General features: G+C 52.9%; 1 protein-coding gene across 5 annotated transcripts in view; it reads left to right on the forward strand.

Moving 5' to 3' along the window:
• TLN1 (talin 1) overlaps positions 1-26434 on the forward strand; it is a 168744-nt gene that overhangs the window by 127559 nt on the left and 14751 nt on the right. For all 5 annotated transcript variants that reach the window (XM_074995927.1, XM_074995932.1, XM_074995930.1 and 2 more), the window contains 9 exons: positions 8318-8419; positions 8667-8786; positions 9163-9309; positions 9938-10104; positions 13959-14142; positions 14329-14454; positions 14863-14979; positions 15396-15581; positions 16346-16453. In XM_074995927.1, coding sequence (XP_074852028.1) covers positions 8318-8419; positions 8667-8786; positions 9163-9309; positions 9938-10104; positions 13959-14142; positions 14329-14454; positions 14863-14979; positions 15396-15581; positions 16346-16453 — 1257 coding nt within the window. The remainder of the gene's footprint in view (positions 1-8317; positions 8420-8666; positions 8787-9162; positions 9310-9937; positions 10105-13958; positions 14143-14328; positions 14455-14862; positions 14980-15395; positions 15582-16345; positions 16454-26434) is intronic.

Here is a 26434-nt window from a genome sequence, read left to right on the forward strand (position 1 = left end):
GGAACAGAAATTTGGTAACTGGCCCTTCAGTTGAACCAGGCAAAGTCTAACACTGGGAGCTGAAGCGAGACACATTTGGACTGAAAATCGGGTACGTTTCTAATGAGGGAGTGATTAACCATCGGCACAGTGTAATATTTTTCCATGGAAAAATCAGGGAGGGGATCCTCAAGGAATCCATTTTGAAACACTTGGAAGGAGGGGAAAGTGATCAAGAGTAGTCAACATGGATTCACCAAGGGCAAGTCCTGCCTGACCAATCTGGTTAGCTTCTATGATGAAGTTGGCTCTGTAGACATGGAGAAGTCAATGGGTGTATAACAGAGAGGTGTTAGTCTGTGCTCCAACAAAACAAAGCATCAGAAATGTAGCACGTTAAAGACTAACAAAATGATTTATTTGGTGATGAGCTTTCATGGGACAGACCCACTTCATCAGCTCCAGAAGAAGTGGGTCTGTCCTGTGGAAGCTCATCACCGAATAAATCATTTCGATAGACTTTAAAATGCTACATTTCTGTTTCAATAGATGTGATATACCTTGATTTTAGCAAAGCTTTTGATACAGTCTCCCACAACATTTTTGCCCATAAGTTAGGGAAGTATGAATTGGATATGTGGACTGTAAAGCTGCGTCTACACGTGCACGCTACTTCGAAGTAGCGGCACTAACTTCGAAATAGCGCCCGTCACGTCTACACGCGTCGGGCGCTATTTCGAAGTTGAAATCGACGTTAGGCGGCGAGACGTCGAAGTCGCTAACCCCATGAGGGGATGGGAATAGCGCCCTACTTCGACGTTCAACATCGAAGTAGGGACATGTAGACGATCCGCGTCCCGCAACATCGAAATAGCGGGGTCCTCCATGGCGGCCATCAGCTGGGGGGTTGAGAGATACTCTCTCTCCAGCCCTTGCGGGGCTCTGTGGTCACCGTGGGCAGCAGCCCTTAGCCCAGGGCTTCTGGCTGCTGCTGCTGCAGCTGGGGGTCCGTGCTGCATATACAGGGTCTGCAACTAGTTGTTGGCTCTGTGTATCTTGCACTGTTTAATGAAAGTGTGTCTGGGAGGGGCCCTTTAAGGGAGCGACTTGCTGTTGAGTCCGCCCCATGACCCTGTCTGCAGCTGTGCCTGGCTCCCTTATTTCGATGTGTGCTACTTTGCCGTGTAGACGTTCCCTCGCTGTGCCTATTTCGATGTTGGGCTGAGCAACGTCGAAGTTGAACATCGACGTTGCCAGCCCTGGAGGACGTGTAGACGTTATTCATCGAAATAGCCTATTTCGATGTCGCAACATCGAAATAAGCTATTTCGAAGTTGGGTGCACGTGTAGACGTAGCCTAAGATGGATAGAAAGCTGGCTAGATGGTCAGGCCCAATGGGTAGTGGTGAATGGCTTAAATGTCTGGTTGGCGATCATTTTCAAGTGGAGTGCCCCAAAGATTGATTCTAGGGCCGCTATTGTTCAACATCTTTAATAATAACCTGGATGAGGGGATGGATTGTACCCTCAGCAAATTTGCGGATGATGCTAAGCTAGTAGGAGAGGTAGCTATGTTGAAGGGTAGAGATAGGGATCCAGAGTGACTTAAATAAATTGGAGGATTGGGCCAAAAGAAATCTGATGAGGTTCAACAAGGATAAGTGCAGAGTCCTGCACTTGAGACGGAAGAATCCCAAGCGTTGTTACAGTCTGGAGACCTGCTGGTTAATTAGCAGTGCAGCAGAAAAAGACCTGGGGATTACAGTGGATGAGAGGCTGGATATGAGTCAACAGTGCACCCTTGTAGCCAAAAAAGGCTAATGGCATATTGGGATGCATTAGGAGAAACATTTCCTGCAGATCTAGAGAAGTTTTATGCCCCTTTACTCGTTACGGGTGAGGCCATATCTGGAGTATTGCATCCAGTTCTGGGTCCCCCAGTATAGAAAGGATGTGGATGCAGTAAAGCAGGTTCAGAGGAGGGAAACAAAAATGATTAGGGGTCTGGAGCACATGACCTATGAGGAGAGGCTGAGGGATTTGGGCTAATTTAGTCTGCAGAAGAGAAGAACAAGGGGTGATTTGATAGCAGCGTTCAGCCTCCTGAAGGGGGACTCTATAAAGAGGATGGAGAGAGGCTGTTCTCAGTAGTTGCAGATGGCAGAACAAGGAGGAATCGTCTGAAGTTACAGAGGGAGAGATCTAAGCTGGATATTAGGAAAAACTGTTTCAACAGGAGAATGGTGATTCTGGAATGCTTTACCTAAAGAGGTGGTGGAATCTCCACCTCTAGAGGTTTTTAAGTCCTGGCTTGACAAAGCCCTGGCTGTGATAATTTAGTTAGGGTTGAATCTGCTTTTCACGGGGCTAAACTAGATGACCTCCTAAGGTCCCTTTCAGCCCTAGGACTCAGTGATTCTATGATAATAAAACGGGGTTTCTGGGTACAGCTATGAAAATCAATTCGGGGTTGTGATGGGGTTCTGGGGTCCCCCAAGCTCTGCACCCTGTCCGCAGGCAGGAGAGTCTCTCACTCAGCAGGAAAACAGCAGGTTTATTAGCCGACAGGACACAGCATCGTACAGAGGAGTCAGTGCAGCCGGCAGAGACAGCCAGTCCCATCCATGTTGGGGAGAGGAGGCCCCGAGGGGCCCCCAGAGCTGGGGCCTTGCCCCCTCCTTTGTCTCTCTCTCTCTCCCAGCCCAGACTAACTGCTTCCAACTCCCAGTTCCAATTCAAACCCCTCAGGCTCCACCTCCTCCTTTGTCTCCCGTACAAAGGTGTTACCTGGTCGTCAGGGTTACCCTCAGCAGGACCCCACACCCTCTGTGAGCCACTCACATACACACAGGTATCCCCCACTCCATCACATCTCTCCCCCCTTCCAGACCGAACTGAGCGGGGTCACTCAGCCGGTGACCTGGGGAAGTTCGGGGCCCTCCCCTCGTGATCGGGCATCGGCTGTACCCTCGGTGCTTCCCTTGATGTGCACCACCTCCATGTCATAATCCTGCTGGGGGAGGCTCCAACTCAGGAGCTTGGTATTGGCCCTTTTCATGTGATGCAGCCGGACAAATCCCTTTAGTTCCCTCAGGCTGGTTGGTCTCCCTGCTTCGGCCCCGGTCCGTCAGCCACGTTCTCAAGTCGGGCAGGCAGAGCCCATACAGATGCTGCAGCATCAACAGGTCAAATAGTTCTTTTCTGGTCTGGGCCCTGCCCTGTCTGACCACCAGCCCATACAGCTGCTCCGGCAAATGTTTGGAATTCAGTTACAGTCCAGTAAAAGAAGGTACAAATGCTTCCACCCTTGGCATTTAGCCAGACCACCAAAATGGTTGTGTGCCTCAGTTTCCCCTTCCATGCCACACAATAGGTTTGGAATGTTCCTCCTCACGTGAGAGGTTGCAAGACTAGTTACAGGGAACAATGGTGACATTTCAGAGTTACAGACTCCTTCAACATACAATTCATGCTTCTACATCAATGTCATCATGTCAAATGGCTCTTTCCAAACATTCAGTACATGGTACAATTCTACAGCTTTTGGTAGCAGCACCCCTTGGTTACAACAGTCAGCGTGAGTAACAGAACAAACCCATTGCAACTGTACATTTACGTTGCTCTTTGGTAGACCACAACCTTTGTGCAACAGCCTTGAGAATCTGGTATTTTGGGGATAAATGGCTGAGGCCTTTCTTAGCACCATCAAGTTCTAATCTTCTCTCTTGCCCCCTGGGGTGGAAATTTGATCTCTCTGGCTGTGCCCTCCCTTCTAACAAGAGCTGGGCCATTGATGATCTCAGGGAGACGGCCCCCTCCCAGCCAGCCTGGAAATTTGCAAACCAAACTGCTTTCTGAGAGTTGTTTTGTGAGTCCCAGACGCAGAATCCACATGGAGGAATCCCTGTTTATCCCTTACTGGCCCACCAGGACCACAGCTCCTTTGTCCTTCCACCTCCAACTACTGCCTCCCCATGGAATCAGAAGTGGAGTCCAGTATAAGAATATAAGTGTTTCCACCATCTGGAGATGGGGATTTGCTGGCCCTCTCCTGCATCCTACAGAGACTGACTGTGCAGCTGTTTTACTTGGTTCTCACAGGGCTGCTCACACTCCCTGATAGTTTTTACTTTACTTGCATCAACTTCCAATTCCTGAGAAACTTTTACCCTGCCTGCTTTGGACCCTTCCAGAGCACAGCCAGTGGTTTCACACTCAAGCAGGTCCTGGCCATCAGGAGCTGAAACAAACTTCTCCCCAGGCAAAGGTCTGGCTCTGGCTCTTACAGACATGCACCTTTCCTGTTCATTCTCCTTCACCTCACTCCCATTTTCTGCAGTCCCCACAGACGGGTCAGGAAAAGTTTCAGGGAAATTCTCTTCCTCAAGAGCTCCCCCAAACAATAACTCACCCCTGTCTGGCTCCACAGGGGCACTGTTCCCTTGAGCCACAACCAGCTCCTGGGTTTCACCTACGCCCAGGATCACTTCTGGCCCATCAGGCAGATTCCCATGTAATCCCCCTCCAGGCAGACAGCCAGTACCACCGGACAGAAGGTTAGGGTCCCTTTCCTCCCTTCTGCTACCAGCTCCTTTATCTTCATCAGTCAGCGTAACTCCATTGCCCGTCTGTTTGCCGTCTGTTCTTGTGTCCTGGCGAGAGGATGACTCTGGTAGGACAGAGTCCTCTCACCCCCTCCCAGTAACACCTCAGCATCAGGCAAAGAACAAGTACCAGAATCATCTGGTCTCTGGGATTCCCTGATGATACTAACTGGATCAGACCGAGTTAAAGCATCATCCCCCCTGAGAGACACAGAGGTAGGCCCACTTCCCATCTGGGCTTCAGCTGCCCTCAGATCCAGCTCTGGGATCTTGGCTCCATCTCGAGCCCTCACAGGCTCAGGCAAAGGATTCACTTCCCCAGAAGCAGAAGCACTTTTCTTGCACCAAGGACCAGTGTCCTGAGCAGTGACACCACTGCCCATCCCAGAGCCATTCCCTCTGCTCCAGCCCCCATGGCTGGATTCAGTCACACCTGGAATGCTCTTTCCTGGTGGTTCCTTCTCCAGCCACCCCAGGCTGGTGAATCTTCCTCAGACAATGGGCTAGTTTCCTCATTGGCACCTTTTCCAAATGCAGGCTCTGCTCTCTCCCCAGGCTGCTGCTGCTGTTCAACACAGACAGACAATGGGAGACACTCTCTCCTTTGTCCCAGCCCCCCGGCTGGTCTCCACACACACACAGAAGGTGGAGCAGCTTCTCTCACAGACAACTTGCCATTCCCAGTGGACAAGCTGCTTTCCTGCACAGACACACAGGGACCTTCCTTGGCCCAGGCCTGGAAAACTCTTCGCAGGTCTGTCTCGGCCACTAGTAGATGATGGGTTGGAATCGCTCCTTCCCTCCTTGAGCTGTGGCAGGCCACTCGGTTTAGAGCTCCAGGCAGTCCCGGGTTCCCTGCCCCGATCCGGGCTCACTTCTGCAGGATTCTCCTTAACCCTCAGCTCTGCCACTGCACATCCACGCTGCCTTGTCCAGCTTCTTTAATCTCGATTTCAGTTTCCAGGTGCTGCCACTTCACAGCGGAGTTGCTCAGTGTGGTTGCAGGCTCTCAGGCTGATGCCCTCTGCACCCCACGATTCCTGGAACAATCCCTTCAGTGTGCCAGACTTCTTGCGGGTCACAAGCTGCCCGGGGTTAGGCCGTAGGACCCTCCATCTTCTGGGACCGACTCCAACAGACTCCCAGCGGAACCCCTTCTTCAGTGTGACACCCGCTCTCAGGGACCATGAGCACCCTGTCTTGGGAAGGACTCATTCAGCGTCAGCCTCCTCAGGGGTCACTTGTTCCTGGGGGTTGGGCTCTCGGCCCCTCCACCTTCTGGGACCAACTCCAACAGATTCCCAGGAGTAACCCCTCCTCGGGTGTGACACCCCCTCTCGAGAACCACAACCGCAGTTGCCTGGGTTCGGCCGCAGGCCCCTCCGCCTTGGGGAACTGCACCTCACTGCCCTTCAGCACACCTGGGTCTCGCAGGCCCCACTTCTTCCAGGGCCCCGGTCACTTACTGCTGGATGCTCCATCCTCGGGGTGCAGAACATCCCACTTCTGACACCAGTGTGATGGGGTTCTGGGGTCCCCCAAGCTCTGCACCCTGTCCGCAGGCAGGAGAGTCTCTCACTCAGCAGGAAAACAGCAGGTTTATTAGCCGACAGGACACAGCGTCGTACAGAGGAGTCAGTGCAGCCGGCAGAGACAGACAGTCCAATCCATGTTGGGGAGAGGAGGCCCCGAGGGGCCCCCAGAGCTGGGGCCTTGCCCCCTCCTTTGTCTCTCTCTCTCTCCCAGCCCAGACTAACTGCTTCCAACTCCCAGTTCCAATTCAAACCCCTCAGGCTCCACCTCCTCCTTTGTCTCCCGTACAAAGGTGTTACCTGGTCGTCAGGGTTACCCTCAGCAGGACCCCACACCCTCTGTGAGCCACTCACATACACACAGGTATCCCCCACTCCATCACAGGGGTATCTGCTTAAAACCAGACCAGTTACAGCCGGAGGCTGGGATTTCCTTCTCACTAAGGCAAATCAAATCAGCCACAAAAGCACCTGTGCCAACCCCGCTAGCCATCCAAAAGCCGCACACACAAACCCACAGACCTCCCAGCTGCTGCACCAGCTCAGACCAGCCACCCCCTACTCAGGTGAGAGGTTCTTAACCTACTTCACCAATGCCACACAGATTCTTCCAGGGCACAAAGGGTCCAGCCACAACCCCAGGTCAATATATACTTGGATCTTGCCCAAATCGCCACGCTGGTTGCGAATCCCTCAGATCTAAAAACCTAAAGGTTTATTAACAAAAGAAGAAAGAATAAGGTGAGAGAGAAAACTTAAAAGTGATACATTACACACATCAATTACAGATATTGATGCAGGCCAGCAAACTTCTATGCTGATTCTTGAAAATCTTTGCGAGCGTCCGTCTTGAGGGATGGGCCCTCAGTCCAGACAGGCTTAAGTCATGGTGGCTGAAAGAACAACCAAGATTGACCCGCCCTGGACCCCCCCTTATAGTTTTTGTAGCAGAGGGAAAAAGTCCTTTCTCCCTCCCATCTGGCACTGGAGAGTCAAGATCACCTGACTCAGGTAGGCTGCTGTGGCATGCATTGGAATGCATTCCAGGTGACAGTCTCAAAGTCCTGAGATGTGTATTTGACATCGGGGAGTCTGTTCCTTTGTTTATAGGCCATTCATCCTGGTTGGGGTGGCAGTCACGCCTCTTGTTGTGTACTCTTGGCTCTAAACATTTCTAATTCAGCTAGAGAGCCAATATCTATATTTTCATGTACAAACATGGCACAGATGTACAAATAACATAGACAGATTCAGGGCATCACCAGCTTTAGTAGACACCTCTCTTGGGCCACCTGGCACGAGATTTGGTGCTGCTATGTACAATGGTGACAGAAATGGCTCTCTTATCCAGTTTAAAAATCCAGTCACATGACACAGCCTGCCCAGGGTGGAGGAGATGTCTCCATTGCCAGCCATCGTTAACTCAGCGTAGGATGGTTTTCTAAACAATCCGCCCTCGGAATTATTTTGGGGGCGGTCTCTGGCCTGTGGTGGTCATATGGTCCTGTCTGGTCTCATCACCTGTGTACCTGAGACTCAGCTGTCACCAGGCATTGAGCATCATTGTGTTCAGGGAGGGGCACAGAGGGCCACACGTGCTGCTGTCCGGAACAGACTGCTCACAATACCCGGTGACACAGGCCAGGCAGGGCATGTTTGGTGGAGGGTGTGATGGAGTGGGGGATACCAGTGTGTGTGTGTGAGTGGCTCACAGAGGGTGTGGGGCTCCTGCTGAGGGTAAACTTGACGACCAGGTAACACCTTTGTACTGCAGACAAAGGAGGAGGTGGAGCCTGAGGGGGTTGAACTGGAACTGGGAGTTGGAAGCAGTTAGTCTGGGCTGAGGGAGAGAGAGACCAAGGAGGGGGCCAGGCCCCGGCTCTGGGGGCCCCTCAGGGCCTCCTCTCCGCAACATGGATTGGACTGGCTGTCTCTGCCTGCTGTACTGACTTCTCTGTACGATGCTGTGTCCTGTCGGCTAATAAACCTGCTGTTTTCCTGCTGAGTGAGAGACTCTCCTGCCTGCGGACAGGGTGCAGAGCTTGGGGGACCCCAGAACCCCATCACAGAGGGCGCCTTTGGGTAGGTGTGGTGATGGGCCCAGCCTGAGATGCTGTGGGACCTGCCTGCCGCAGGCAGCTGGAAGAGGTGGAAAGCAGCCTGAATCCCATTAACAGCTCTCTCTCTCTCTCTCTCTGGCAGCTGGACGAAGGGCCTGTGGGGGAGCCGGAGGGGACCTTTGTGGATTACCAGACCACCATGGTCAAGACAGCCAAGGCCATTGCAGTCACGGTGCAGGAGATGGTAAGTGCTGGGAGGAGACTGCAACTTCTGGGCCTCCCCCTTTTATACACCACCTTCCCCCTTCACCCCCACATGGAGGGTGGTGGTGGGGATGGCCATGTGCAGCCTTTGCCACACAGGCCCTTGCAAGGCCTTCTCTGGGGGCATGAGGGCAGTGCCGGGCTGGCTTGCGGCGGCTGCTGCGTGGCTGGCAGGGCCAGTGGATCCTGGGAGTGACAGGCTTCTCTCACTCCCCCTCTGCCTGCAGGTCACCAAATCCACCACCAACCCAGACGAGCTGGGCACATTGGCCAACCAGCTCACCAGCGACTATGGGCAGCTGGCTCACCAGGCCAAGCCTGCTGCCATTACCGCCGAGAACGAGGAGGTGAGGGGTACATGGGGGCAGCATGCAGCCCTCCCACTGGGAAGAAGCAGGGGCCATGCAGGATGCTCCCACCGGGGAGAGGCAGGGGGGCATGTGGGATCTCCCATTGGAGGCTGGGGTGGGAGGAGCATTGGAATGGCTAGCACTGGGATTGCCCATTGGGGGTTGAGGTGGGGAGAGCGATGGAATGGGCAGTGCTGTTCTCTCACATTGGGGTTGGGGCAGAGTGAAGTCCCCCTTGGGGCTGGGGTGGTGAGTCCTGGGGTGGGGGTGGGGGTAGCTGGGCTTTTCTGTTGGATATGAGGGTGTCTGTTCACCTGGGTCTGGCAATGCCAACACTGCTCTGAGTGACGCTGTCCTGTGCATTGGGCTCTAGATTGGCTCCCACATCAAGAACCGGGTGCAGGAGCTGGGACACGGCTGTGCTGCCCTGGTGACAAAGGCTGGTGCCTTGCAGTGCAGCCCCACCGATGCCTACACGAAGAAGGAGTTGATCGAGTGTGCACGCAAAGTGTCCGAAAAGGTAACCAAGCAGCAGTGAGCCTGAACCAGCGAGGGGAGGAGCTGAAGGGGCGTGGGGCAGAAGAGATGGCAGGGAAGGGAGCATGGAGTCAGCCCAGCATGTGCCTCCACAGTGCCTTGTGCTTGCTGTTTACCTGCGAGTCCTCTGCACCTATTCCCTCTCTGCATGATGGACCCTGTGCCTTCTAGACCCACTAAACCCCTATGCCTGGCACATGCCCCCGTTCCATGTCTGTTCTACCTATTAGACCCCTGTGCCTGGCATATTCCACCCATCCTTATGCCCAGTGTACCCACTGGGCCCCTGTGCCTGGCGTGTGTCCCTCAGCTCCTCTGCATTGTTTTCTGGATCCCTTGTGTTCTCTGGCCATGGGAGTCAAATGTTGGTTCTTCGCGTTTTGGACTCTGGTATGTGCCGGGTGTGTGCTGCCCTGCCAGCGTCGCCCTGTGACGCCCTGAATTCTAGTTCATACGGCAGTGTGTGGCTGCACTGTGGCTTCAGTTGGTGCCAGAGCAGACAGAGGGGCACAGCTGGGGCCTAGCCACTGGGCTACTGGCCTCTGGCGCTAGCACAGTGGGTCCCCGTACTCACTGTCTGTCTCAGGCTCATCTCAGCCTCCTCCCCATAGGTATCCCACGTGCTGGCGGCCTTGCAGGCCGGGAACCGGGGGACCCAGGCCTGCATCACCGCGGCCAGTGCTGTCTCCGGGATCATTGCCGACCTTGACACCACCATCATGTTTGCCACTGCGGGGACACTGAACCGGGAAAACGCCGAGACCTTTGCTGACCACCGGTACCAGAGCGCACAGGGCCTGCTGGGCGAGCCCAACACAGCCATGGGGGAGATGATGATCAGGCCCTCCCATGGCACTTCCCTTGGGCCTCCCTCCACTCAGAGGCCTGGGCCGGGCACTCACCGTGCTGCCCGACTCCTCCCCGCAGAAGGGGTGAATGCAAGTGGCCAGCCAGGCAGTTTTCTCTCTGGACGCCTGCCCCCACACCCAACCGCACCGCCACCTGTGCCTGTGATTTCTGCAACCCCCTTTCTTGCCATGGGTGGGTGCAGGCCATGCGGTGTCTGTGGGCTGCAGGGCAGTGTTCTTCACTGCCCCCACTCTGTGCGCTCACACGCACCGGTGGGGGGGCGCTCCGTCTCTCTCTCTCTCTCTCTCTCTGTACTGCACACACACACTGGGGTGCTCTGTGACACACACACACCCATCTCTACCACACACACTGGGGTGCTCTGTGGCACACACACCCACTGTACTGCACACACACTGGGGGCACTCCATGACACACACACACTCCCATCTCTAACACACACACTCCTCTCTGTACTGCGCGCACATACTGCGGTGCTCTGTGACACATGCTCCTCTCTACTGTGCGCACACACCAGGGGCACTCTGTGACACACACACTACTGCGCACACACTGGGGCACTCTGTGACACACACACGCTGGGGGCACTCTGTGACTCAAACACACTGTACTGTGCACACTGGGGCGCTCTGTGACACAAACACTGTACTGCACACACACATGGGTGCTTTGTAACACAAACACTACTGCACACACACTGGGGGCACTCTGACACACACACACACACACACTCTACTGCACGCACGCACTGGGGGCACTCTGTGACACTATTGCACGCACACACTGTATTGCACGCACACTGGGGCGCTCTGTGACTCAAACACACTACTGTGCACACACACGGGTGCTCTGTGACACACACTAATGCGCACACACACTGGGGGCACTCTGACACACACACACACACACTGTACTGCACACACACTGGGGCGCTCTGACACAAACACACTGTACTGTGCGCACACACAGGTGCTTTGTAGCACAAACACTACTGCACACACTGGGGGCGCTCTGTGACTCAAACACACTCTGTACTGTGCGCGCACACACTGGGGTGCTCTCTGACACACACTGTACTGCACACACACTGGGGGCACTCTGACACACACACACTCTTGCACGCACACTGGGGGTGCTCTGATACACTATTGCACGCACACACTGGGGGGCTCTGACACATACACACACACTCTACTGCGCGCACACACTGGGGGCGCTCTGTGACTCAAACACACTCTGTACTGTGCACACACACTGGGGGTGCTCTGACACACGCTCTACTGCGCATGCACACTGGAGCGCTCTGACACAAACACACTCTGTTCTGCGCGCACACAGGGGCTCTAACACACACACACACCCACACACACACACACACACACACACACACACAAGTACGCACACTCTTCTCTGTACCACACACACACAGGGGGTGCTCTGTGACACACACAAACATGCACACTCCTCTCTCTACCACACGCACACAGGGGGCGCTCTGTGACACACACAAACACACACACTCCTCTCTCTACCACACACACATAGGGGGTGCTCTGTGACACACACAAATGCACACTCCTCTCTCTACCACACGCACACACACATGGGGGGTTGCCCTGTGACACACACACACACTTCTTTCTGTACTGCACACACAGGGAGAGGGCAGGTGCAGGTCGTGGGGGTGGGGGCTCTCTGATACACACCATCCCCCATGTGTACTGTACACACACACAGAGGAGGGGTACAGGCCCTGGGGGCAGAGGCTTTCTGACACCTCTCCCCATCTGTACCATGCAGCCACATAGTATGAGGGGAGCAGGCCCAGGGAGCAGGAGCTGTCTGATGCCCCCCATGTGTCCTGTGTGCACACACACAGCAATTTGTAATATGATGGGGTTTCTGGCACAGCTAAGAAAATCAATCCAGTGTAAAATTGCTTAAATCTGGGCCACTTACAGCCCCGAGCTGGGATTTCCTTCTCACTAAGGCAAATCCGACCAGCTGCAAAAGTACCTCTGCCAGCCCCACTGGCCAGCTGGAAACCACACAAGCAAACCCACAAATTGTCTAGCTGCTACAGCAGCCCAGACCAACAGCCCCCTACTCAGGTGAGAGCTTCTTAAAACCTATTTCACCAACTCCACACAGATTCCTCCAGGCCCCAAAGGGTCCAGCCACAGTCCCGAGTCAGTATATACTTGGATCTTACCCAAACCACCAGGCTCCGCCAATCCTTTGGAGTCTAAAATCTAAAGGTTTCTTAGCAAAGACAGAAAAGAACAGGGTAAGAGAGAAAAATTGTTAGAGCGACACTTCACATACATCAGTTACAGTTATTGGTGCAGCCAGCCATGTTCTGTGACCATTTCTTGAAAATCTTTGAAAACTCACCCCTTGGGGGGTGCAATCCTAGGTTGCATTGGCTTAATTCATGGAGACTGGAGAACTGAAGAACCAGAACACTAACTCTGGAACTGGCCACTGCCAGGGCCATCTTATAGTCTTTTTGAGATGAAGAATATCATACTTCCCCTATATAAAACTATGGTACGCCCACATCTTGAGTACTGCGTGCAGATGTGGTCTCCTCACCTCAAAAAAGATATATTGGCATTAGAAAAAGTTCAGAAAAGGACAACTAAAATGATTAAGGGTTTGGAAAGGGTCCCATATGAGGAGAGGCTAGAGAGACTGAGACTTTTCAGTCTAGAAGAGAGGAGATTGAGGGGGCGATATGATAGAGGTATATAAAATCATGAATGGTGTGGAGAAAGTGAATGTTGAAAAGTTATTTACTTGTTCCCATAATATAAGAACTAGGGGACACCAAATGAAATTAATGGGTAGTAGGTTCAAAACTAATAAAAGAAAATTTTTCTTCACACAGCGCACAGTCAACCTGTGGAACTCCTTGCTGGAGGAGGCTGTGAAGGCCAGCACTCTAACAGAGTTTAAAATAGAGCTTGATAAATTTTTGGAGGTTAGGTCCATAAATGGCTATTAGCCAAGGGGAAAGTATGGTGCCCCTAGCCTTTAGTCAAAGGCCGGAGACAGATGGCAGGAGACAAATCGCTTGATCGTTGTCTTCGGTTCACCTCCTCTGGGGCACCTGGCACTGGCCACTGTCAGCAGACGGGATACTGGGCCGGATGGACCTTTGGTCTGACCCAGTATGGCTGTTTTTATGAAGTCTTCCATGTGGAGGGAAAAAATCCTTTCTTCTTCCCAGAGGCCCTTGTCGGTCAGGGTCATCTAACCCAAGTCAGCTGCTGTAGCTGGTTTTGCTAGCACATCCCAGTCCATTTACATAGTATGTGGAATGGCTGTCTGGGCATCTGATTTGAATTTCACTGCTTAGCCCAGGTCACCTGACCAGTTGGGTTGCATTTCAGAGGACAGGTCCTGAATTCTTGAGATGTGTAGTCGATGTCTGAGCCTTTGATTTCAATCCATTATCCTGGCTGGGGAAGGAGATCGCACCTCCTATTGTGAAACTCTTCACTAAACATTTCTAACACAGCTACAGAGCCAATAGCTATAACTTCACATACAGACGTGGCACAGGCGCACAAGTAACAAAGACAGATTCAGGGCATTGCCAGCTTTCATTAGACACCTCATTTGGCCCACCTGGCACAAGATTTGGTGTCATTATATACAACGGTCACAGAAATGGCTTTACACTTATTACACTTATTGTAAAAATCCAATGGTGTCACACAAGTGTAGGTTGTTCTCTGACCCTACGCTCTCCCACAGAGAGGGCATCCTGAAGACAGCCAAGGCACTGGTGGAGGACACCAAGGTGCTGGTGCAGAACGCCACTGCCAGCCAGGAGAAGCTGGCCCAGGCTGCCCAGTCTTCCGTGACCACCATCACCCGCCTGGCAGAGGTGGTCAAGCTGGGTGCTGCCAGCCTCGGCTCCGAGGACCCTGAGACCCAGGTATGTTGGGGCTGGGCTCTGGGCTTTCAGGGAGGGAGATGGGGCAGAGTGGGGCTATGGGACCACATAACGTTGGGCTGGGAAGGGGCCTGGTTTTTGGTGCCATGGGACACCCAGCCTGCTCTGTTCTGACCAACACTGCTGGGTGCCCAACCAAGCTGCTGACCTGGTCCTGCTCCTTCCCAGGTGGTTCTGATCAATGCAGTCAAGGACGTGGCCAAGGCCTTGGGGGACCTGATCAGTGCCACGAAGGCGGCGGCAGGCAAAGCCGGGGATGACCCATCTGTCTACCAGCTAAAGAACTCAGCCAAGGTCAGTGTGTGGGGCCAGGGGAGGAGGCAGGGCACACAGTGAGAGGGCTGGGGAGGCAGCAGAAGGCACAAGAGGAGGATGCAAGGGGCACAAGAGCAGAATGGCAAGTGGCTAACGGTGGAAGAGATGGGGAGCAGGATGAGTAGGGCTGCTGGGGAGGTGAGAGTCCTGGCGGGGGATCCCTGCAGGAAGGAGCAGGAGGGTGGATACAGGGTGAGCGTCCCTGGGCAGCAAGCAGCATGTACCAGGGAAAGGGGATGAGGCAGTGGAGGGTGTGGGGGGCCCAGGGGCAGGTGAGGTGGGTGTTGGACCCTGAGGGCATGGGCTATGGGCTGTGATAGGCCCTGGGGAACAGGGTTTGGGGCTCTCAGCTGACCGCGTGACTGAGCCCCCTTCTCTGACTAACAGGTGATGGTCACCAATGTCACCTCCCTGCTGAAGACAGTGAAGGCCGTAGAGGATGAGGCCACAAAGGGGACCCGTGCACTGGAGGCCACAATAGAGCACATCCGCCAGGAGCTGGCAGTGAGCATGGGCCAGGAGTGTGCCCCTCCACTGGGAGATGCCCCTTCTTCACCAACACTTCCACCCCCTGCATCCCAGAACCCCCTCCGCTGTGGGCTGGGACATGGAGCACATCATCCCTCTGCAGCTGGCACCAGCCCCTCCGCTGGCACCAGCCCCTTCTGCCACACACACAGCCCCTCCCCAGGGCACACAGCCCCTCTGTGTGCTGACAGCTCCCCACCCCCGGTATGCGGCCCATCTCCAAGGCCCAGGAATGTGCCTGTCACTCTCTCTCTGGCGCGAGCTGAGGCTCCGAGGGTTGCACTCAGTAGTCAGGCAGTGACCTGTGAGGCTATACCTGTGCAGCCTCTACTCTGTGCCTGCTGTCCCAGCCTGCTCCTGCCCTAGTCTCATCCCTGTCTCTTGTATCTCAGGTTTTCTGTGCCCAGGTGCCTCCAGCCAAGACCTCAACACCAGAGGGTTTTATTCGCATGACCAAAGGCATCACCATGGCAACAGCTAAAGCTGTGGCTGCTGGCAATTCCTGTCGGCAGGAGGATGTAATCGCCACGGCCAACCTGAGCCGCCGCGCCATTGCTGACATGCTGCGCTCCTGCAAGGTGCAGTGTGGCCATGGGGCAGGACGAAAGGGGGGTACTTAAGCACTGCCTGCAGGCCAGTCACTCCACCTCAGCAAAGAGACCGGGGCATTAGATGAGGCTCACAAGAGGGCAGCAGGAATGAAAGGGGTCTGGAGCAGCTGTCAGCTGAGGAGAAGTTAGCAAGACTGGGACTTGTCATTTTGGCAAGGAGCGCGAGTGTGACAGAGATCTAGGAAATCCCAGCTGGGGTGGAAAAGTACATAAGGAGCTGTTGCCAGCTCCTGCTAACAGCAGAACTGGGAGTCACCCAAAGAAATTAACGGGTAGGGGATTTAAAACAACTACGGGGAAGTATTTATTCACACAGCAGTTGACCTTCACAAGCCTTCCAGCAAAGGCTGTGACAGGGTTCAGAGAAAAGCTAGGTCTGTCCATGGAGGATTGGTTCATCAGTGGTTATTGGCCAGAATTGGCAGAGATGCGGGGAATGGGCTGCCAGGGAGGGATCACATGGTGATTCCTTCTGTTGGTTCCCTCTGGGGCACCTGGCATTGGCCCCATCAGAAGACAGGACACAGGACTGCATGGACCTGGGGTTTCACCCCGTGTGGCTGTTCTTATGATAGGCTGTAGCAATGGCACGGAGGCTCTGGGGGCAGTGGGTTCTACCCAGGCTGGTTGGCGCAGGTGCTGTGGCAGTGGCCGGGGTGGATGGCTTGTGCTGCATGGTGGCGGTGAGTGGGGCGCAGCGCTTAGCACTGCTCACTGTTTCTGGCTTTCAGGAAGCTGCCTACCACCCAGAGGTGAGCGCGGATGTGCAGCTGCGGGCGTTGCGCTATGGCAAGGAGTGTGCCAATGGCTACCTGGAACTGCTGGAACATGTCCTGGTGGTGAGTGTCCCCATGCCCTCCCAGCTGCATCCCAGGCAAGCCCAGGCTCAGCCCACCCCACACCTCCCCAACATGGATGCAGGGCTCACTGTAGCACCCTTCTCTGGGATCCTTCCCTTTATATGTCCCCTAGAGTCTCCCCACCCATCCTCCTGTGGAGCCGTCCCCTTGATACCCAGAACTCTGTCCTCACCCTCCCATGAGTTATTCTTCAATCAAACACAGGTAACTGGACTCAGTGCAGAGTGTCTGGGTGACATCCTCTGCTCTGTGGTACACAGTCGGTCAGGCCATTAAACGCTGTGTCTATATGGACCATCCACATGGAGAGCTATTAATAGCAGTTATGAAAGGAAGACAATTGATAAAGGAAGCTAAAGGTACCATTAAAAGCTTATGGCCCGTAAACATGAGAATGCTTTTTTAAAATATCAGAATAAATGTCATCCTGTCAGTAGATGAGATTAGTTTTACCATCCTAGTCTCAAGGATCAGTCATGACACAGAAAATGCAGAAGTATTCAATAGCTATTTCTGTTCCGTGTTTGGAAAGAAGAAGTGTATTATATTTGTATGTATGAGTGACAGTGAAATGGTTTCTGTTCCATCAAGGGTTAGGAAGAGCGTTCAGCAGCAGCTACTGTAGCTAAATATTTCTAAATCATCAGGGGCAGCCAGATAACTTGAACCCATGAGTTTTAAAGAACTGGACAATGAGTTTTCTGAATCATTACCGCTGTTTGACAACAGCCATTGTTGTGCTCAGATGTAAAAGAGTAACTAGGATGGCCAAGGTGACCACAGCCTGACATTGGTCCTCGTCACAGCCACACAATGGGAGGTAGAAGATACAGTCAGTAAGGAAGTGCAGGATTGTAGCAGGGTTAACCCAAGTCAGTGTGGTTTATGGCAGACAGGGCTGGCCAGACAAATGTGTTGTGGTTTTTGAGGTCAGAGGTGCTAAAGGTGACACTGACAGTACGTTAACGTCTAGGGGCTTCTCCAAGGCCCTCAACTTAGGCCGCACAACATCCAGATGAGTAAAACCAGCACTCTGCACAGTCAGCGTAGCCACGTACATTGAAGCTGTGAAACCTCCAGCACAGACAAAAGCTGTAAAGCCTGTGGACCCAGCCAGGCCTGCTCTGCTGTACCTGCAGTCAATGCAAGGCCTGGACAGGGAAGAAAAGGAAAGAGACAGACTCAGTTCAGGGTGGCCAGGTTAACAGTCAGGAGTCCAGTCAAGCCAGCAGTGCTGTGTCCCTGTGACCATGGGAGTTGGCTGAGGAGAAACAGGAGCACCTGGCATCTGAGTAAACGGGGTGATTAACCAGGAGAGCGTTGCAGGGTTCAGCCCTGACAAACTTACAGCCCCTTCCCTGAAGAACCTGAGCCCCAGCGCATCTCCCAAGGCCCTGTGGAGCACTGTTTGGGTAAAGCCATGAAAACTGCTTGCACCAGTACGCAGTAGGAGGTAGCCCAGGGTAGTGAGCTGAGACTCTGTTGGGAGGTCCCTGTTTGGAAACTGCTTCACATATGGCCTGGGCTGCGGACCAGGTGGAGAGGGGGTGCCTGGGTTCCTTAAGAACCGAGGCCCCTGGGCCAGGGAAGCAAAGGCCGGGAAGTCAGGTGCGCCAGACGCTCGGGTGCCTTCTCCTCCAATCACCTTGCTGCACCACATGAGATTGATTTAAGAGCTAGTCAGCTCAAGAAACGTAAACTTATTGAATGAGGGTGTTTCTGGAGGTGCCACAGGGATCTGCTCTTCCCTCAGTGCCTTTCAATCCTGGCATCAGTGGTCAGGAAGGAGATACAGGCTCGGTATTGGTAAAATTGGCCACTGTCCAAACTAGGGGCCTGGCAAGTGATGTTGGCGCTTGGTTGTTTCTCCAAAGCTGTCTGGATTGAGCAACACGTGTTTCATCCCAGCGTGTGCTGGGACAGTCAGCCCAGTCTTTTCCAGTGAGCAGAACAACTGGGGGTGTGGCCAGAGAGAGCTTGCGCAGGGGCAGCTGTCCTGGAGCACGGCGCACTTGCGAGCTCTCTGGTGCAGCCACTCCATGCCGAGGGCAGAGAGCTCTATCCCTAAATCTCACCACATGAACTGTTGTTACCTTCTGCCACCAGTTGGGCCAGATGAGTGAGAGCCCAGGGAAGTCCAGCAGTTTATCTACCCTGGGGCCTGCCATGGGAGCCCAGCTGCCACTCTCTGGGCCTCTGCAGAGCTGGCTGGGTGGCTGCTTCCCTCCAAACGCCCAGTCATATTGGTCACCTTCTGAGCCTAAGTTGCCGGCTGCCTTGGCTGGGCAGTGTGACATGACGTCTGTGTGCTGGCCAAACCTTATTTCATCCAGCCGTGGGCTTTTCACCCACCTGTGTCCTCTTTACCTAGAGATGTGTGTCACCCACCTCCAAGGGATGTCACATCAGCCACTCCCCTCACTTTGGGTTCACCTGAGTTCCTCCTTGTCAGTTCCCTTTCCCAGGCTTCAGGCTGAAACCAGTCCTCTTTGGGTCTCTGTTCATGCCAGACCTGTCCACAGCCAGCCTGCACTCCCCAGTCTGTAAGGCTCTCCAGCCCCAACCGTATTTTGAGTTGACAATGACTGATCTCATAGACTCATTCCAGCCTTCCAGCATGTGGATACCTGCACCCTGACCCTGCTCATCCAGCTAGTCCGTCAGGGTGGTGGGTTCCATGTAGGTCACCGGCAGGGTCTTGCCACACCCCCAGACCTTTTCCCATAAGCTGCAGGTGTGAATTCAGTGCAGCGGAGATCTTTGAACTGTTTAATTCCCAGTGCCAACTCCATCCGTCTGGCTGTGTGCCTCTCTAGCCGTGATGTCCAACCAGTTCTGAAGCAGTACTACCATAGTGGCTACTGCTCTAGCGAACCAGCCACATTATTCTATATGATTTGTTCAAGCCAACCACCCACACTCAGCGTGCCAGAGAGCCACCTGTGGCTAGCATACCAGACACCACGGCTCTAGAGCTTTGGGACTGAGTAAGGGACGGGTGAAATGGCAGAGCCAGTCCACAGGGTCAGCCTGGTTCACTCAGGCAGTGAGGTGCGCAGCAACACCTCCCCCTGGGGTAGCAATTTGGGATCTAGGTTACTTGCGGGGTTGGTATCCCAGGCTTCCCCCACTGCCCCCTGGATTCCCCTGCCCTTCACTTCTCCAGCTCCAGTTCAGACTTCTGCGGCTCCTCGTGCTTGTGCTGCTGCCCAGAGCCTGCTAGTCTCCTTGCTCTAGCTCAGTGGCTTCCATGCGTGATGTGGGCCTCATCCAATGCTACCTGTATGGCCCTGAGGCTGTTGTTACATGGGCCACGAGTGTGCTGATTGGGCTGCAGGTGGTCCGCAGATGGAGAACCAGTGTGGCCCTTCCTCCCACCCCACCATTTCAAATCTGTCAACAGGGAATGGTCTTCAGGGTGCCTTTTGTCTGCCTTTGTCACTGTGGGGCCGTCTGGGAACCCTGTGCGAGTCTGGAACCTGTTCTTGGACTGTTCACCCTTCTCCAGCCATGCTGCCCACCTTGCCTTGCTGAGCTGCCCACCTTAGCCCCGTCTCCTGCACGGGGTGGCCATGCCCTTCCTAGGGAGGGAATTAGACACCATTCTCCTGCTTCCCCTGCTTTGCTGCTGGTGCATTTCAGCTCCCACCTGTGCCACCACCTGTCACGGAATCAGTGCAGTGGCTCCAGCTTCAGAAAGTTGCTAGGAGGAACCCATTCAGGGGGCCAGACCCCCAAGTGGTCTCAAGTCTCCTTAACCTGGATCTCTCAGCCTGCAGCCCTCCTGCTTCAAGCCGTGAGCTCCATTCAGCGAGTCCAGCTGAGATGGATCCTGACGAGACTTGTCCACCCAGCAGGGATCAATGCTCCTTATGCAGCAGCTACAGCAGTGCTCTCCCAGCGCTTCTCAGACTGTTGGGTTTGTTAGTCCACATCAACACAGCACAGAAGGTCCTGAGGCTGGCAGAGAACTGACAGCCCATCCAAGCTGCACTGAAGCCCATTGTTCAAGCTCTGCCTGCCTCTCCATCTGCTCATCAGACTCCAGTGAGAGCCCCACTGCCCTGGGCAGCCAGCACTTACTCCTCTGCTTCCTTCGTCCCTGAGTGGGGGAAATGCCACCCCAGCTCCCCGTGGAGAGGGGGGAAGTCCTTGTCCCTCTGGGCCATTGTGCACTAGGTGTCAATGTCTGCATGAGTGGATCTGCCCATGTATCTTCAGAGGCTCTGTCAGTGTGAGGGTAAAGACCCAGAAAGATGGTGACACCCTGATCTGTTTCTTCACCTGCGTGGAGAAAAAGCACCCCCGCCCAGCACAGTCCCGCCCAGCGCAGCCCCACCCGTTAGGTAGCAGTGCAGTGCATTGCATGACACAAACAGGACTCAGAATATTACCGAAACTTCCTGTCATCTCACCTTCCAGGGGAACCCTCTGCACACCAAATGGCTCTTTAATGTGGGGCAAAAACAGAACAGGAGCTGAACCCAGGAAATTCAAATGAGAACTCAGGCCCACGTTGTCAGAGAGAGGGCAAGTAGCCCTGTAACAATTCCCAAGGGAAGCTGTGGACTCTCGTCAGCTTCTGATCCTAACGGGCCGTTCTGGTGGGTGCTTAAGTCAAACCCAAGTAACTGGGTTTTTAATACAGGGGAAGTGGGGAGAGACCCCAGCCTGTGCTCCACGGGAGGTCAGATGAAATGGTCTAAGCCATGTGGGCGTGATGGCCAGAAACTAGGAATGCAGGTCATATTTCTGAGTGGAGGGACTGGACCCTGGAATGCACTTGGGGGTCGTGCTGGACAGGCCGCTGAGCAGGAACTGCAGCGCCGTGCCGAAGCTGCGAGTGGCTGTGCTGCCTGGGGAGGCGCGCAGTTGGAGTACACAGTGGGGGTACTGCTGTCTAAGGCAGTAACAGGAGCAGTGCGGAACACGGTGTCCGCTGCAGGGGTCTGCGCTTCCACAAGGGTGTTCGTAAATTGGAAAAAGTCCCAAACAGCTGCTTGGGTGACCTGAGGTCTGGAAGACCAGCCTGATCCTGAGAGGCTGAAGGAGCCGAGTCTGTTCACTTTATGTGCAAGACAACTGGGCTGTTCTCTACAGCTGCCTCCATGGGCAGAGGTGCTGTGTTAGCTGAGTACACCCACTCTAACAGGCCATGTGAGCCACAGTCCAGTGACTGGAAGCTGAGTCTAGACGTATTCAGACTAGAAATGAGATCCAGGGCTATTCTCCATCCCTTAGTGCCCAGACTGCACGTAAAGACCCCGCCCCCCAAGGCACCCTGCAGCTCAGCTCAGGCAGGGTTGTGCTTGGCACAGGAAGCCCTGGGGTGGCAGTGTCTCTGGCTTGTACAGCGCAGAAAGTCAGACAAGGTGGTCTGAATGGCTGGCCCATCTTGGAGCCAAACCCTTCTGCTGCATGCACAGCTTTCTCCCTTGGTGATCCCAGCCCTTCCTATGCAGACCCTGCTCCCCGGCACCCATTTCTCTACAGGACAATGCCGTCTGTACTGTAATGCTCTGAGCTCCCCAGGCCTGTGCCTTACACTGCCCCTGCACGCTGCAGCTGCTCACTGCTTTACTCTCTTCTTTTTTATGTTTGCTTCTTTCCAACCTTTCAGCCGGTGAGTACAGCAGTGCCTGGAGTGACTCCCATGTTTCTGCCCCAGCATGAGCCTTGGTCACGGCCAACATGTGCACCCGAGTGGTGCTTGGGTGCCTCTCTGCCTGCACACTGAGTGACAAAGCTGGGTGTTGTGAGATACAGCACGTGCTTTAGGTGACAGGGACTGAGGTGGTGTGGCTGGTGCACGTGAGAGCACAGGCTGGGATGAGCTCTCTGCACGCATGTGTACACATTCTGAGTGGCACAGTCTGCTCCGTGTGTGTGCACTACACACGCATATCCTTACCTGCTGCAGGTGGCTTGGGCCTGGGCATGTCTTGCACGCACATGTTCTGGGTTCCCTGGGAGCAAGGGCATGCTCTGTGAGTGTGTGCTTGCACACACATGCTCCAGATGATGTGAAGTGGGAGAATACTGTGCGTTCTGGACAGTGTGGGGGTTGCTGCAGGGCGCCCCATTCTCCAGGACGTTGCCCGTCAGAGATCCCTTCAACAGCGACAACCCATGCTGACTCCCAGGGCAGTGTGCATTAGCCACAGAGGGTAACCCGGTCTGTACCCACTCTTTTGCAGTGCAACCTGTGCCCTGCGTGGCCCAGCAGTTGCAGGCCTGAGCTAGGCCACAGCTGCAGTGCAGGATCCTAGTTAACATCTCCTGCCATGTGCTGCTTGCACTCATGGGGTGGCATGGCACCTGCCTGGGCAGATCTTGGAGCTCCAGTGGTGGAAACCAGCCCCATTTCCTGGCTGGCAGGCTGACGGCTGGGGACAGGGAAGCCTCCTGAAACCCAGGGCAGGGGAGGTCAGGTGAGCCCAGTGGATGTGATCCTGGATCACAACATTCCAAAGTGGAGGAAGAGAGCATCACCGTAACCTGCAGAACTCGCCCCACCAGACCTTACTGAGCCTGAGTGCACAGCAGGGCTCAGGAAATCATCAGCCATTTTGGTGGTGAGTGAGCCCAATTAAAGTCACTGAAAGGGCTAACCCAAAATCCAGGACTCTGTTCCTCTTCCGCCTCAGTGCTCGAGCCAGCCCCGACTGACAGGATTAGGGGAAATTCCCCTGCAGGTGTGTCATTCCACAAGGGTCACTGGGAGGTGTAGGTCACACTTGGTTCTGGACACTGTTAGAGACTGGAGAAAGGGGTAGATGGCCCCGGGATTCCAGTTCTTCAATGCTTGCTCATGTCGATTCTGTTGAAGGTGTGCACACACCCGTCTGCGCAGTCGCTGGAGACCATTGCCGTAGCAGTAGCCGTAGAGTCGGCCGTGGCACTCTGGAGCGCTGCACTCTGGAGCGCTGCGCTCACGCAGCAATCAACCAGCGCCTCGGTTGTTTCGCAAGTTCTCACCCTTTGTTCTTGCTTCCTGCGGAGCCTTCAGCTTCAGGCCTTGTTAATAGTTGGCTACAGTTAGGTGCTAGTGTCCTGGTGGTTCTTCATCCAAGGCAGGGCATGTCCCAGCCCCCAGGTCCACACCCCGCAATACGTGTGGTGGGTCGCATGCACCTGCATTGTCAGACATGCTCGGCTTCACTTATGGCCCTATCAGGCGTGGCTAGCTTTGTTCTGCATCCCCGAGAGACCTGTGTGATGGGGTTCAGGGGTCCCCAAGCTCTGCACCCGTCCGCAGGCAGGAGTGACTCTCACTCAGCGTGAGAACAGCGGGTTTATTAACCGACGACACAGCGTCGTACAGAGGAGTCAGTGCAGTGAACTGGAGTACCTCATATCAAAGGAGGAAGTTGACATAATAGGCATCTCAGAAACATGGTGGAATGAGGACAATCAGTGGGACACTATCATACCGGGATATAAATTATATCGGAAAGACAGAACAGGTCGTGCGGGTGGCAGAGTGGTGGTATATGTGCAGGATAATATAGAATCAAATGAAGTAAAAATCCTAAAGGAATCAAAATGTTCCATAGAATCATTATGGATAACAATTCATTCCTCTAATATGAATATGGCATTAGGAATATATTACCGACCACCTAACCAGGACAGTGATAGTGATGCTGAAATGTTAAGGGAGATTAGAGAGGCTATCAAAATAAAAAACACAGTAATAATAGGAGATTTCAATTATCCCCATATTGATTGGGTGCATGTCACCTCAGGATGGGATTCAGAGATTAAATTTCTTGATGCCTTAAATGACTGCTTCTTGGAGCAGCTAGTACAGGAACCCACAAGGGGAGAGTCAATTCTCGATCTAGTCTTGACTGGAACGCAGGATCTGGTCCAAGAGGTAACTGTTACTGGACCGCTTGGAAATAGTGACCACAATATAATAACTTTTAATATTCCTGTATTGGGAAGAACACCGCAGCGGTCAAACACTCTGGCATTTAATTTCAAAAAGGGGAATTACACTAAAATGAGGAAGCTAGTTAAACAGAAACTAAAAGGTAGAGTAATTAAACTAAAATCCCTGGAAGCTGCATGGAAACTGTTTAAAGACACCATACTAGAGGCCCAACTTAAATGTATACCCCAAATAAAAAAACACAGTAAGAGACCTAACAAAGAACCACCATGGCTAAACAGCCATGTTAAAAAGGCAGTGAGAGAGAAAAGGGCAGCTTTTAAAAAGTGGAAGACAAATCCTAGTGAGGAAAATAGAAAGGAACATAAACACTCCCAAATTAAGTGTCATAGTGTAGTAAGAAAAGCCAAAAAAGATTTTGAGGAACAGCTAGCCAAAAATTCAAAAAACGATAGTAAAATGTTTTTTAAATACATTAGAAGCAGGAAGCCCGATAAAAAAGCAGTGGGGCCCTTGGATGATAAAGATATAAAAGGAGCGATCAAGGAAGACAGTGCCGTTGCGGAGCGATTAAATGATTTCTTTGCTTCAGTCTTCACGGCTGAGGATGTTACAGAGGTTCCTAAATTTGAGCCAGCCTTTTTAGGTGACAAATCTGAGGAACTCACTCAGATTGAAGTGACATTAGAGGAGGTTTTGGAGTTAATTGATAAGCTGAATAGTAACAAGTCTCCAGGACCAGACGGCATTCACCCAAGGGTTCTGGAAGAACTCAAATGTGAAATTGCGGAGTTATTAGCAGTGGTTTGTAACCTATCCTTTAAATCCACTTTGGTACCAAATGACTGGAAGATGGCCAATATAACACCAATATTTAAAAAAGGCTCTAGAGGAGACCCTGGCAATTATAGACCGATAAGTTTAACATCAGTACCAGGCAAATTAGTAGAAACACTAGTAAAGAATAAAATTGCAAGGCACGTGGAAGAGCACGAATTGTTGGGCAAAAGTCAGCATGGTTTCTGCAGAGGGAAGTCGTGTCTAACTAATCTATTAGAATTCTTTGAAGGGGTTAATAAACATGCGGACAAGGGGCACCCAGTGGACATAATATACCTAGATTTCCAGAAAGCCTTTGACACGGTCCCACACCAAAGGCTTTTATGTAAATTAGGCAGTCATGGGATAGGAGGAAAGATCCTTTCATGGATCGGGAATTGGTTAAAAGACAGAAAACAAAGGGTGGGAATAAATGGTAAATTTTCACAATGGAGGGGGGTAACTAGTGGTGTTCCCCAGGGGTCAGTCCTGGGACCGATCCTTTTCAACTTGTTCATCAATGATCTAGAAAATGAGGTAAGCAGTGAGGTGGCCAAGTTTGCAGATGACACCAAGTTGTTCAGGACAGTCAAAACCAAAAGGGATTGTGAAGAACTACAAAAAGATCTCAGCAAACTGAGTGATTGGGCAGCAAAATGGCAAATGAAATTTAATGTGGGTAAGTGTAAGGTAATGCATGTTGGAAAAAATAACCCAAATTACACGTACTACATGATGGGGTCAAATTTAGCTACGACAGATCAGGAAAGGGATCTTGGAGTTATAGTGGATAGTTCTCTGAAGACATCCACGCAGTGTGCAGCGGCAGTTAGTAAGGCAAATAGGATGTTAGGAATTATTAAAAAAGGGATCGAAAATAAGACAAAAGATATCATACTTCCCCTATATAAAACTATGGTACGCCCACATCTCGAGTACTGCGTGCAGATGTGGTCTGCTCACCTCCAAAAAGATATATTGGCATTAGAAAAGGTTCAGAAAAGGGCGACTAAGATGATTAGGGGCTTGGAACGGGTCCCATATGGGGAGAGGCTAGAGAGACTGGGACTTTTCAGTTTGGAAAAGAGGCGATTGAGGGGCGATATGATAGAGGTATATAAAATCATGAATGGTGTGGAGAAAGTGAATATAGAAAAATTATTTACCTTTTCCCATAATACAAGAACTAGGGGACACCAAATGAAATTGATGGGTAGTAGGTTCAAAACTAATAAAAGGAAATT

The sequence above is a fragment of the Carettochelys insculpta genome, chromosome 5 (assembly GCF_033958435.1).
Source record: "Carettochelys insculpta isolate YL-2023 chromosome 5, ASM3395843v1, whole genome shotgun sequence".
In the NCBI taxonomy this organism is placed as follows: Eukaryota; Metazoa; Chordata; order Testudines; family Carettochelyidae; genus Carettochelys; species Carettochelys insculpta.